This window comes from Dermacentor silvarum, chromosome 2 (genome assembly GCF_013339745.2).
Source record: "Dermacentor silvarum isolate Dsil-2018 chromosome 2, BIME_Dsil_1.4, whole genome shotgun sequence".
Lineage (NCBI taxonomy): Eukaryota > Metazoa > Arthropoda > Arachnida > Ixodida > Ixodidae > Dermacentor > Dermacentor silvarum.
The window spans coordinates 87,933,546-87,947,539 of record NC_051155.1 but is presented as its reverse complement, the minus strand read 5'-3'; the positions used below and the strand labels follow the sequence as shown (position 1 = coordinate 87,947,539).

General features: G+C 46.8%; 1 protein-coding gene across 1 annotated transcript in view; it reads left to right on the top strand.

Annotated features, from left to right (window-relative positions):
- The window catches only part of LOC119441599 (ATP-citrate synthase-like), an 83,516-nt gene that overhangs the window by 37,428 nt on the left and 32,094 nt on the right, over positions 1 to 13,994 (top strand). The window contains 6 exon segments of the mRNA XM_037706208.2: positions 1,130 to 1,192; positions 4,205 to 4,303; positions 7,312 to 7,403; positions 9,277 to 9,356; positions 11,774 to 11,904; positions 12,379 to 12,497. Coding sequence (XP_037562136.1) covers positions 1,130 to 1,192; positions 4,205 to 4,303; positions 7,312 to 7,403; positions 9,277 to 9,356; positions 11,774 to 11,904; positions 12,379 to 12,497 — 584 coding nt within the window.

The following is a 13,994-nucleotide window of genomic DNA, read 5'->3' as shown; positions in this document are numbered from 1 at the left end:
TGATTCCGCTGAAGGTGGTGGGAAACATTTTGTAACCAAAGGTATATAAAAAGCTGTGTGGCCCGATGGTTGTTCATCTTGAACAAAATAACTCAGCACACCAGAAGATGACAATGCACCATGAGTTGCTAAATAAAAAAAAAAAAACGCCGCCCAAGCACTCCATACAGATGGTTAACCAGTGAAGCTGAAACGTCCGGCCCCGTTGTTTATCACTTGGTTAAGACGGTTCATTAAAGTATTTCCCAATTATTGGTTACGTCATTGTGTTTCTTAATGAGGTTACACACACGTTCGGCTGTGACCGAGAGAACGACATCACTGACGATATGCCCGCAGTCCGCCGTTGTCGCATTGCCGCTTGCGATTCTTCAAAATTAAATCTGTCCGTGACGTAAGACAATTAATGAATGGCTCATACCCCCTTAAGCAATGGCTCATACCCCTGTGAACGCGGCGCGGCCTCCCCATTTTGACGACAGAAGAGAAGTGAAATTCTACGCTGGAATGATGAGTGCCAGTGGAGCCAGCTGTGGAAGATGACGACGACAACACTCGAGCTATTGATGATGATGATAGTTTCTGCGTACAGGTGACAGACGGACGAATCGGCTAGCCGTATACAGCTTTGCTGTAAAAATTTATCATGAACACACAATTTGTTAGCATGAACGCATGCTAGCATGAACACTCATGTACAGAACTAGTGCAGCTGTAGAGTTCTCTGTACTGTCGTTCGAGATCACTTTTGATGAAAGAAATGCGACGCCACTGGTTGTCATATGATGAGTGGACTTGTCTGCAAAGACCTAATTATGCATGTCAGCTTCTATGCCAAGGGTCGCTTGTTCTTTTCAGTATATATAGCCTGTTGACGCATGTTAGATGTAGGTTCAGACTCGTAAGCCAACACCTGGCTTTACTAAACCTGAAGATTTAGACTATATCGCCACAGGCTCGATAGGCCCATTTCTGCTTCAGCCCGGCTCACAGAATATTTGGAATATTTGCATTGACTGACTTTATGGTCCAAGAGTCCTTGTTGCCGTGCTGTACATTTTCATCATTTTCACGTAAGTGATCATGTTGTCGCTGTGCATTGATGCCTATGTGCCATGTTGCGTTGCAGGTTGGACGAGCCAAGGGATGCCTGCGACATTTCATCATTGAACCCTTTTGCAAGCACTCCCAGGTTTGTATTCCTATCTGCTGCGTGCAACCTCTTAGACAACAATGTAGCCTTCCGATAGACCAAGTTATAAACAGTCAAATGTCAATGAAGCTTGATCATACAATCCTGTCTATTTAACGAAGTGCTGTAGACTCCCTGACATGCATTTATAGAGCCTAATACGTTAAAATCCTCTAGGCAACAAAGGACTCGATTAACATAGCTTTGGTGGAAAGTGTGGACAAAAAAATATGGAGTATGCCATGTTCGAGGTCAAATAGCTGACACCATTGTTGCCCTGTTGTAGTTTCATGTGGGTGATCATTTTGTCACTTTGTTTCGATGGCCATGTTGCATTGCAGGTTGGACTTGTGAAGGTTCGCATTTCCCATGATGCTCGACAACTCCCATGACTGTTTTTCTCACGGGCGTTTTATGTGTTTTCAATTTAACCTGATAATTCTCTGGTCGCGTAAACTTTATTAAAATTGAGGTTTAACTGTGTTTGATGCAGAAATCAGTACTTGGCATCATTATTGCATGAACAGTCGTGTTAATCGACATGCAAGCAGGAAGACTACAACACCTGTTGTGCATAATTAGTGCGAGTGTTATAGACTATCACTTTGTAAATAGTTTCGAAGCATGCTCTAGTGCATGGGTTCTCAAAGTTGCTTCCGCGGAACCCTGGGGTTCCGCAGGCCCCTGCTCGGGGTTATGCGAGGCACTGATAAATTTTCAGTCGTCCCGCGCTCACCAAGTGGCAAAGACTGCGAGCGCGAGGTGCGCTTGATCCATAGAACCTCCATTACCCATGCCCTTGTGTCAAAAAGCTCACAGCGCGTAACGGCAGCGCGCGAACTGCACAATAAATTCGCAAGCAGCTTGTTAGCCACCCAACCTCCGAAAACGGGCAGCGTGCCTAAGCTTTTGCACTTGAATCTCGGAGGCCGTAATTTACCATTACCAATGTGCGCATTTCTCCCGTTTGTAGATAGCGTAGGTGCCGATTGTGTGCGCACTGACCTAATTATGCATGTCAGCTTCTATGCCAAGGGTCGCTTGTTCTTTTCAGTATATATAGCCTGTTGACGCATGTTAGATGTAGGTTGGAGGAATAAAAAGAAATGAAAGAAAAATGCGCAGAGCATCGTAAATACGCGCCGCCGAAGAGCAAGAACGGCACTAGCGTCCAACCGAAACGAAGCGGCGCAGTCCGCATCGCCATAGTCCTCAGTGGCAATTGTACGCAGCACGTGATTGACAGCAACGCCGGAGTGCTTCGTGCCTAATTGTGCCTTTAAAGACTTTATTCTTGCGTTTATCGCCGCGCGTAACACCGTGTTGGTGGCATGCCGCGTGCCTTCATAAGTGCGTAGTTGCCATCCATGATCACGTCGGTAACCACCGCAGTTTCGTCCGCAGCGGTTGCGGCAAACAGTTTCGTTTTCACTCGGTGCACGCGTCGGCTGCGTGCCTTCACAACTGCGTAGTCGCCAACTGTGGTAGCGTCGATAGCGACCGCGGTTTCGTCCGCACTTCTTGCAGCAAACGATAGTTTCGTTTTGACTTGGTGCGTGCGTTGGCCGCCTGCCTTCTGAACCACAAGGTCGCCGTCTATGATCGCTTCGATAGCGGTCGCCTGTTTCGTGTGCAGCGGTTGCGGCAAGCAGTAGTTTTGCTTTGACTCAGTGCAAAGCTGTCAAAGATTAAGAGCACCTGGCTACATCGTGATGGACGGAAATTTGTTGGCGAGCAGCTGACTGGCGAAAAAATAATCGGGATGTATGCGCGCGAGGCTTTCGCCGCTGCTAGCGCTAATCAGTGATGAGATGACGAGAATTTCAGCTTCCGCACTGGTCTTGTGCTAAAGATAAACAGGATTTGTTGATTCATTGAGTAAATAAAAGCGTGTTGACATAGTTCAGCATTTGTTTATTGTTTTCTTGATACCCTCAATAATTCGGCATTCGGTTAATTAGGACATTTTAATGAGGTTAATTCGGGGGGGGGGGGGGGTTCCTTGGTGCATCATGGAGCTTAGCAGGGTTCCCTGAAACGAACATGCTTGAGAACCCCTGCTCTAGTGCCTGTGTACGATTTGTAGCCTGAATAAAAGCTATGGTTACAAATGCAGGCGAATTTGGAAACTAAAATTTTTGTTGTTGTTGTTGTTTTGTTTCAAAGACTGAACATAGATGCCAAACTTGAAGTGTTCCTTAAAATAAAACGTTTAGCGGAAAAGTTACCTGGTAGATATTCACTTGTCATGTTCTAATCCAAACATAGGGTAATTATTGCTTGAACGAATTCATTGTTCCTTCTCATATTGCTCGTGGGTGTTTGTGTTGCTTGCACCACAAGCTGCAGAACACACTCAAATGCCACTGCTATAAAATGACCTGTATAAGGGTTCATTGGAACTTGCAACATCATTCGTGGTGATTTATGTTACGTAACCCCATGATGGATTTTTGTGATGTACTTGTTTTTATAGGAGTAAAATCTCAATAATTGTTTACCACCATCTGGTTCTGGTAAATCAAATTCTTCTTGTACCTTATACTAATAAGTAAAGTGACGTTTTCTGTACCAATGAACGCTTCTTAATTGCTAAACGTTGGGCCAAACGCTCATAATTTGGACAAGCCTCAGAATGCCAAAAATTTGTGATACAGGGGTTGTGTAGCACCGAACCGAAACAATGCATAGAACGCATTTCTGCTCTCATTACTGGGGTTAAAATAACGGTAACCATTCTTGCTTGTGTCTTTGACCGCACATAATGCGTTGTCTGGGTTTGCTGTGTGTGACTGTCTGCATTTGTTTCATCTCCATTCAGTGCCAAGTGTGCACGGTGACAAACATTGCTAACACTCTCGACTGATTGGATGAAATGTTTTTCTACGGTGGATCACGTGCTGGTGTCAGCCTCACTGATTACATTTCCATGGAGTGGCAACAACACATTCGGGACATGCATGCTCTAATGAAAAGCACGTCTGCTTTAATGAAACTTTTGATGCCTTGCAGGAGGAAGAGGCGTACGTCTGCATCTATTCTCACCGAAATGGAGACACCATCCTGTTCCACCACGAAGGAGGCGTTGACATTGGTGATGTCGACTCTAAGGTGAGTGATACACTTGATACACCGCCATTGACGCAGTCCAGCTGGGTGACAGTTTGGGCTTTCTTTACTGTGGCCCAAACTGGCAACGATTTTCAGCAGCACGTGCTGCAATTTCGCGTTGGCAAGTGCACCGCTCATCTTGAGGCACGCATGTGTCATGTTCCTCGCCCGACTGGCCATTGGCCAACGTACATGGACAATGCCATGGACAGAGCTCAGATGGATGCATTGGGCTAAAGAAAACGTTGATATAGGTATGCGTCTGCTATGAGATGTGTGGCAATTTTCGTTGCCTCTCTAGATGATGGTGGCTGCATATTTTTAGTTGCACACTCAAACTGTAGCAGTTGCGCTTCGCCCCAAAAATGCTGACAAGGCCTTTTATTTATTTTTATTTTTTTTTTGTGCACAGTGAACCAAAATAGAATTTCGACAGAGCTGGCAGAAAGCAAAGAACATTTTTTGTAAGTTTTGGGGCGCAATGCAAAATTGCACATATGTATCTATACTTGGTGTTCGTCATACATTAGCTTTTTCTTTCTTGTTAAAGGGACACTAAAGAGAAACCGGAAGTTGAGCTTAAATGGTAGATTATCCTTTCACGATGACAGCCATACCATTCTTACTGCAAACAGATGTTTAATAAGCGAGAAAATAGCGAAAAACTGAAGAATAGGTGCTGACGCCCCTTCGAAATTCCCGCACTACCTGATGTGACGTCGGAGATTACAAACGCAGGCCGGTCGCGATTGGTCGAGAGCGATTTATCGCTGTTAATAAAATGCAAAATGAAATACACCTTAAACGTACATAAACAGCATTTGCCAAAAAAACCGTTTCAAGCGAGGAAGTACAAGTTTAGCAGAAAATTAAATAAATAAGAAAAAATGGCATGGCGGCCGCGATAGTTTCGTAGTTTCGTTTTTGGTCAATGCATCGTCGCGCGCGCCTGTTCCGCTCTGCCGTGTTTGGTTGCGTGTTGCGTGGCTCGAAAAACGTTGACTTCGCGGGAAACAGCCAGAAAATGCCTCGTGTGTGTAGTGTTGAGGGCTGTATAAATGGCCCAAGGCGCTTGATCAGGGGCAGCGGCAGTGTTGACTCGATTGTGTCCTTTCATGTGGCGTCGCTCGGAGAGCCCCGGCTCCCCGGCGTTCGCAATGGCTCAGTGCTCTGCCGATGATAAAACGGCAAAAGAGCCAGAGAAACCGATGGTGTGCTCTCTGCATTTCTCGCCCTCGGATTATGTGTATAATCTTGCCCTCGGAAAGTATCTTGGCGTGCCCCAGAGGCCAGTCCTTTCTCGAGCAGCTGTTCCCTCAATGCGGCCTTCATCAAACCTCCTACCGGTGGGGCTGCAGCAGCAAACTGGCGGCTCGGTGAGTGCTGAATGTCATTAAATAAAGCCACGAAATAACCATACCGAGTACGTGCACAACTTTCTACGCTTGTTCTGTCGGGAACACCGTCGCCTGGCGGACCGGACGCTTCGCCTCCCATCGACGAAAACGAAGCTCTGCATTCCGCCGGCGCGGCCGGCGGCTCACCGCCATCGCACGCGGAAACACCTACCGCTCGAGCACAGAGGATCATTTCGCGCTCCATTTCACTGAATATCGCTGAAATGCAGTCCTGCTTTCCTGGCGAGCTCTTCGTTGCAAGGTTCAGCGGCAGCTACGGTATCCATCGCGGCGAACGCAAACGCAGCGACCATGCATCCAGCCCAGCGCCTCGGCCGTTTACGCAAGCGGTGACGTATCATGGCGCATTCTGATTCGCTGAGAGCAATGCAATCTGTGACGACACTGCTGCAGCGCCAAATCTAGGGTGAGAGAAATTGAGGAAGAGATATTTGGTCTTTGTTTACGAATTTCTCCGCTAATAACTCATATTTTTGCACCCAACAAAAACGGCATGCATTCCTGAAGGTCCCTCTTTTATTCCAGCTGAACTTCCTGTTTTTCTTTAGTGTCCCTTTAAGCTGTCCTTAATATGTAATATAATTGATGCATTCTGCTTGTATAAAACTATGAAGCAAAACAGAAGGATAAAAAATAAACTTGAGTGGCCGCTATGGGCTGTGCAACAAGCAATGGAACGTTAAAACGGCAGTTGTAATGCTAGGAGTCTTTAAACAGCGGAATGAATTGCACAGCAAATGTCGATAGCTTAGATTAGAAGTGTAGTTTGGTTTGGCAGGTTGCGTAACATGTTGAGTGGGGAGCTAGTGGTCTGTTTGGGTAACGGAATGGGTGCCAAAACATAAGGAAGCCAGTTGAGGATGGCAATACAAAATGATTTCCATGACACAATTCCAGGTTTCAAAATTTCCACCAGCAGGGGTAGAGAATAAGCTTTGAGTGATGTCAATCAGGAGCGCCCGACGTCGCGGCATTCACGTTAATCACCAAAGCATTGACGACAACGATCTCATCCGTCGTCTGCTCAATTTCACCCGTGCTTTGACACTAGAGATAGGTGGGAGACGCCCGCTTCTGTCCCCTAGCCGCACTTCCGCAAACACATGTGTAGCTGCTCTGAAAATTCGTTGCCACCAGCGTCTTTAGCATCACACTATTTTGCTCTCAACAGTGATATTTTCAGGATGGTTATCGTGATGATTCTGGAGAAGGGAGCCACGTTTCATTTCTAGATTTTAAAGTTGGGATAAGTTTCTTCTTAGCAGTCTCCTGTCCGTCATACTTAATGAAACCATTCCTCAGAGGCATGCAAAATTTATACTATAGTCATATTAGCCTCTAAATTTGGTGTCTATACTCCTTTGAGTAATTTGCAGGCATACGATGGAGTCAACTGACACGAGATGGTAGTAAATGGGCATCGCTGTGATTTGCTTTCTTCCTGCGGTGTGCATAAATTATGCCGATGGCTGTGTAATGTGTATTTACTGCAGTGACGTCCCATTTGTCTGGCTCCTCAAGAAAAAATTTACGTGAGCAGTTGTTTTGCCATGCGCAGCACTTCACACAGTGCTCGTGACTGCATTACAGGCCTTCCGACTGGAGGTTCCCATCGACCACAAGCCAACTGCCGACGAGGTGACCAAGGCACTGCTCACCAAGCTGCCACAGGACAAGCGCAGGTGAGCCAATCATCTGCTGAACAAAGGAGCAGGCCTTAGTGGATAAGTAATCCAGTGAAAAAAAATTTGTCGCAGTTTCACCCGAAAGGCGAAGCACTAATTGCGATAGCAAATTAGTAGAGCTATACGGAGTAAGGATAGTAGTTTTATCAGCTGTATAAACTTGGACATGCAGCAGCACCAGCAACGCGCAGAACTGTTGTAGACGCCGTTGGCGTTTTGCCCGCGTTCACACCGAACGCGCGCGGCGTTTTTATATAAATACGTATTTGGTGCCGCAGCTAAATGTCGCCTCTCTCCCTCCTTGCGGCACAGCCTTTCCCGTGACGGAAAAAGTTGCGTTTGCTCTCTATATATGGAAAGCAGGAAAGAGACGCTTAATTCTGCAGCCCTTCAGGGAGCACGGCACAGAACGCACGTTTGCTCTCCGACGTGCGTTCACTCCCCATGAAAGCGCGTGTCCCTCGCGCCCTTTCACTCGCACATACAGCGTCCGGAGCGCGGCGACGATTTCATCGCCGTTGACGTCATACGGAACCTGACAGCAACGCTGACGGCAGAAATCTATATACATAGTCGGTGATATATATATATACACACATATACATAGTCGGTGAGTGCTACATGACTTCCAGGAACGACATGCTGCCCTGGAGAAGCCATTAATAATTATTCGCGATCCACGAAACGCTGACCCGATGTGCACTAACATGGGCGCAGGTATACAACTCAACCGGCGAAAGCCTCGGCACCCTTCCAAAACGTTTCCAGCGGCGTGCGGCAGAGGGCAGCACAGGAAAATGAAAAAGGCGGATTAGGAATGAATAGGCATTGGTGCATACGATGCCCAACCAAATACAACACAGTAAAATTCCTTCGCGATGGGAGAGTCAAGGTGGCAGTTAGTCGCAACTTAGGGTTGGAGGAAATATTCAAGCATGAAATGTACCTTACGAACAACTTTAGTGTGTGGCAAATCAGTATTGCAAGAGCTCGCAAGAGGTGGATTGTTCTAACTTAAAATTTTATTATTTATGAAAAAGAAGTTGCCACGCACAAATGTAAAGGGCCAAAGAGCAACAGTGCGCATGCATTCAGGTGGAGTACGCACTACTGGCAAGTGGCTGAGGCAAAGGCTTGCTCGTTGTCTAGGGTATGGTAGCTAGGCGAACCCCACAAGTCTACATACAGAGCACTTGATACGAAATGGCATACAGCATGCTCCCACCACGGCTTTCTTCCTTTTTTGCCCCCTTTACATTTTCTTTATCAGCCCTCATTCGCTTGCTTCCGTGTCTCCTTCTCCTCAGCACTGTCCTCGTCTCTCTCCCAATCCCTTTAAAGATACGGCCCACGCGCCGCCGCGCAGTATGATGCCAGAGCACAACGCTGCCCGCTGTCTCCCAATCGCTGCCCGCTATCGCCCACGCACATCAATGAGAAGCGCGCCAGCTTTCTTGCCTGCGGGATTTTCCGGCAGCCGCATTATAACCGGTATTTCATATTGCACAGCTGTACTACAGATGGTACGCGTATACATCAAGTTTTATGAGAGCGTATATCAAAGACCGTGTTATGTCGTCCTGCACCATAAGCGCTTACATTAGAAATGGTTAAACTGTACAGTGGTACCTCGTTGATACGATTTGCGTAATACGTTTTTCAGGATGATACGTTTTTTCCCCTTTCTCGATAATATGATATTTGGTTGGATAATACGTTGGATGATACGATTTTCAGGTGATATGCTTTATTTTCTGGTTCCCGTGAATATCGTATCGAGATTCCACTGTATCTCGTTGTGTTTAAGTCAAGGTCATCAATCATGCTCATCTGTTGTGACTGCATTCTTGACACCCATCTTTCATTGCAGCCTGGTGGCCACATTCATCTGTTCGTTGTACGACGTCTACGTAGACCTGTACTTCACCTACCTCGAAATCAACCCCCTGGGTGAGTGAGTGTTGCCTGGCCAAAGTGAAGCCACTGCAAAAACTGGCTTAAAAGGACGGAACAGTGGCTGCAATCGTACGCGATACGTGACTGACAGCAAAGCATGAAGGCTTTGGGCGTAATTGGGCCCTTAAAGCCTTTATTCTTTTATCGCCGCGCGTAACACCATATTGGCGGTTGCGTAATTGCGTAGTTGCCTTGCGCCGATAACGGCACATTGATAGCCACCATTGATCGCATTGATAACCACCACAGTTTCATCCGCAGTGGTTGCGGCAAACAGTAGTTTCGTTTTGATTCAGTGTGCGCGTTGGCTGTGTGTCTTCACAACTGCATAGTTGCCATCCAAGATTGCGTCGATAGCGACCGCAGTTTCGTCCAAGCTTTTTGCAGCAAATGGTAGTTTCGTTTTGACTTGGTGCGTGTGTCGGCCGCCTGCCAATTCAGAACCTCAAAGTTGCCGCCCATGATCGCGTTGATAGCGACCGTGGTTTTCGTCCGCAGCGGTTGCAGCAAGCAGTAGTTTCGCTTCATGGTACTTCATGAAGCTTAGCCAGGGTTCCCTAGAACGAACATGCTTGAAAACCCCTGGTTTAGCAGAAACTGAATCACTTTGAATGTGCTGCTAGTCTTGTTGAGTTTGATTAACAGTGACTTGACTTCACCTAGAAGCCTTTCTGAGCTTAGTCTGGATTCTGCGTCGTAGAACAACAATCCTCAGCGATTGTTACAGATGTCTGCTGCCCCTTGCAATGTTCATAAAACCTCATCACTTTGGATTTCACGGGACCGAAAAAAAATTCCCTAGAGAACAATAAAGAAATGCTACTGACAAAACCGTGATCGTTAACAACATGATCGCAGATGGTGGCTACAATAAATAAAGGAATAAAGGCCTCACGACTTGCTTCGCAGTACGGCTGCGGAACATGACCTGTGCCTTCATCCGAGATGTGTTTTTCACTACCGCATGTACATCCCAATTGGTATTTTCGCCAGTGAGTTGGTTGGTCGCAGCATCGCGGTGTAACCGGCGAGTTTGATGTCCACATGCGGATCGCAGTAGAATCGCTATTCACCCTCGGCAGCTTCCGCTGTGTTCGATGTCCTGTTGTTTGATGTTGCCGTGCTCGATGTTGTTCGATGTTGCACTGCGCCCAGTCAAAAGGGAACTTTGTCACAGCTGCTGCGGACAAAACCGCTGCCTCTATCATCACGATCGCAGATGGCGACCACGCAGTTCTGAAGGCACGCGGCCAACATGCACACAGTCGCAGCGAAGCTATTGTTTGCTGGAATGTTACTGACATAATTGTGGTCGCTGACGACATTATTGCAGCTGGCGATTACAATAAATGAAAAAATAAAGGCCATTCCTATATAGGAATATAGGCACAAAGCATTCGTTCCTATTATTCCCGTACGGTTATTGCTGATGACAGTGATCCAGGCTCTGCCGCTTCGTTTCGCTCTGTCTCTTTTGTGTTGCACATTTGCAACGCTCTGTGGTTGCTGCCCTCCGAGGCTTGTCTGAATTAACCAGTGTGCTGCGAAATACATATGAATTAACGGCAGTTTGAGGACAATAAGTATGCCGAGACCAGAGGACGAGTCTGAATTATCCGGTTTCCCTAATCAACGATGGTCGAATTAATGAGGTATTACTGTACCGCGCACGTTTTTATTTAACACGTTGCAGCACCATCATCGGCTGTTCCGCCAACAGAGAGGACAGTCGTATGAATGTGCCTTGTGATAGCGGACTGCAGCACTCTTCAGCAAATGGGGCTAGAGTAACGTTCCCAGTGCTAACGCATGACGTGCTTGAAAAAAATTGTACAGGGTCTTGCTGTTCCAGTAGTTCCAGTAATGCATGGCGACCTCAGTGCTTTCCGTCATCTGCTTTCGTCAGATACAGTTTACTTTCATTGCGAGGTGACAATACACCTGACAGTCCTGTCAAGAAGCGATTCTTCCAATCCTATGCACATCATGCTTTGCCATAGCATGTGACACGCCAGTGTATTATCACTTTATCATGCAGGCACGCCGCGTTCCAAGAAATGCGGCAGAAAGCACAAGCTTTCATGTGCATTGCTAAAACATGCCCCCTCCACTTGTTTCTCAAGCATGTTGCACCTTATTGTCCCCAGCTTGACCATGCTCAGACTGAAGCTTGCATGACATGACTTGCACTGTTCGTGACAGTACCAATGTGCAGCCAGACTTGATTATCCCTGTTGCGTTCAGTACAAGTCGCGAGATGCAAGAGCTTCAGTCAGGTCGTGTTCAAGCTGGTGACTGATCATAAGGTGCGAGATGCCCAAGAAACTAGTGGAAGGGGCTTGGACAGTACGAATGTGCAGTCAGACTGAATGATCCCTGTGGGGATGACCAACACTACGCAATGCTTGCAGTGGTGACGGGTGGCCAGGTGCACATCCTGGACCTGGCAGCCAAGCTTGACGCCACAGCAGAGTTCGTGTGCAAGCAGAAGTGGGGGGACGTCACCTTTCCGCCACCCTTCGGGCGAGACGCCACAACAGAGGTCAGTGTACAACCTGGCACCTCTGTGATGCTTTTGACAGGGAAACAAGCTGCAGCAATGAGTAGTGAAATAGAGAATCTGTGCAACAATTGTACATTTCTTGGGTCCGCATTGCACTATGAGCCCCAATGGCTCGTTACTCTTTGACAGTGGTGTGAACATTTGTAAAACTTGATTTACATAAATACACAGTTGTAAACTGCATGAATCAATTGTAGAGTTCGTTCATTAAAAATAATAAAACCCAACAGAAGGACACAGCCTGGCGCAGGTATGTCGCGTTATCGCTTCTGTTACAGCCTGTCTTACGAAGTCTGAATGTTGTTGAGGGTCGAGTAGCTGCGTACCAGCATGTGCATGTAGGCTGATGCTGTGAATGAGCATGATATTGTTTTCACGGTGACAGTGCAAGTTATTGAGGTACGAGAGCTCTGGTGTGATCTTTGATGTTGTGGTGCGGCCCTGTTTTTGCAGGAAGCCTACATTGCGGAACTCGACTCCAAGAGTGGTGCATCGCTGAAACTGACTGTGCTGAATGCCAAGGGTCGCATCTGGACCATGGTTGCAGGAGGCGGTGCGTCTGTCATCTACAGGTTAGTTGGCAAACGATGCTTCTCCCTGGCGTGATACTTGGATATTGCCCGTGAGCCAAACAAAACGGTCGGCCTGTGGAACACAGCAGTGGCCACACAGCAGGTCTCGCGTGCGTGCTCACACCCTGAGCAACTCGCATACGACACTGAATGCATCAGCACTGCGTGGCCACCAGCTTGCTCATTTGCGTTGGTCTACTATTCGTGAATGAAGGGCATTCATATGGAGCCCTTATCTTGTCAATCTGGAAGCTGCGAGTACAGATGCCCAGTGGCATTCGGGTCATGTTTCAATCCAGGTAAAGGTAGCCTACCTGTGGCAGCTGCTTAATGTGAGGACAGCACAAGGACATGCAAGAATGGTAAAAGAAATCTTGGTATCATGGTACAATGACTTCGCAGAACAGGCACTATGCTCGGTAGCAAATGCTGAGAGAACCGTTGCACAAATGGATCAAGATTGATGGTCGCAAGAAAGTTATCCGGCTGGTCAAATTAGGCAAGGTGCAGGAAAAAAAAAAACGCCAGTACACACCGCTTATGCATATTTTTGCCCAAGTCTGACAAACTCCCGAATAAAATGCTCGCCCACTTTCTATGTATCCAAGGTAGAAAACCAATGCTGGAAATTACACGGAATCTCCTAAACAAAGTAGAAATCTAAAGTGCATCCGATTCTCTAGAATCGCAGCCGGTTTTCTAAACAGCTTCGGCCCAGTACAGCGATGTTATGCACTAAAGCGCACGAAGGCGGTTTTGGTTTTGGATCACATTTCGGTGTGCAGGCAATTTTCGGCCTAATTTCCTTGGAAACAAAAGGCGCGCATTAGAATTGGGTAAATTTTATAATCGGACATCCTGAGGTACCGTTATTCCATGAAAACCGACCTAGGGCGGGCCAAAAATGGGCGTTTTTCGACGGGAGATGACGTGTTCAACGCATTCACTAAAGGGGTCATTATTGGGGTCACCATAGGGGTCAGGCGCATGCGTGCTGACAAGTCAAGTTCGAATTATCCGACGAATGTCAATTTTAGGATTGAAATAACGAATGTTTGGGGCCATAGATTGTATGGACACTGGCCGGGACTATCAGTCGGCATCGAATTAATGGAAAAATCGAATGAGCTGGAGTTGAACGGAAGTCTACCGTATTCGCAGCGGTGCAGAGTGTACATGGTGTACTTTCAATCGCAATCAAGCCCGCTCAGGATTGCATTTCTCAATCGCCCGGTACGGCAAAATGCCAACAGGCCATCAAAATCTGCAGAAGACCTTTTGCTAATCTGCACCCTGCTTGCGTTTCCTTCTCATGTTGCGATTTCTTTTTCTTTTTTCAACAATATTTGCGTGTATGCTTATAATGGATGTCAGATTTACTGAAGGTGTTTGTGTTCAATGCAACCTCATGTTCACGAGGATCAAGTGTATACTGTTACTATTGTTAAATGAGGCTGAACTTGTGGCTGCTGATCTCAAAATTTGTTCTGAAAAAAA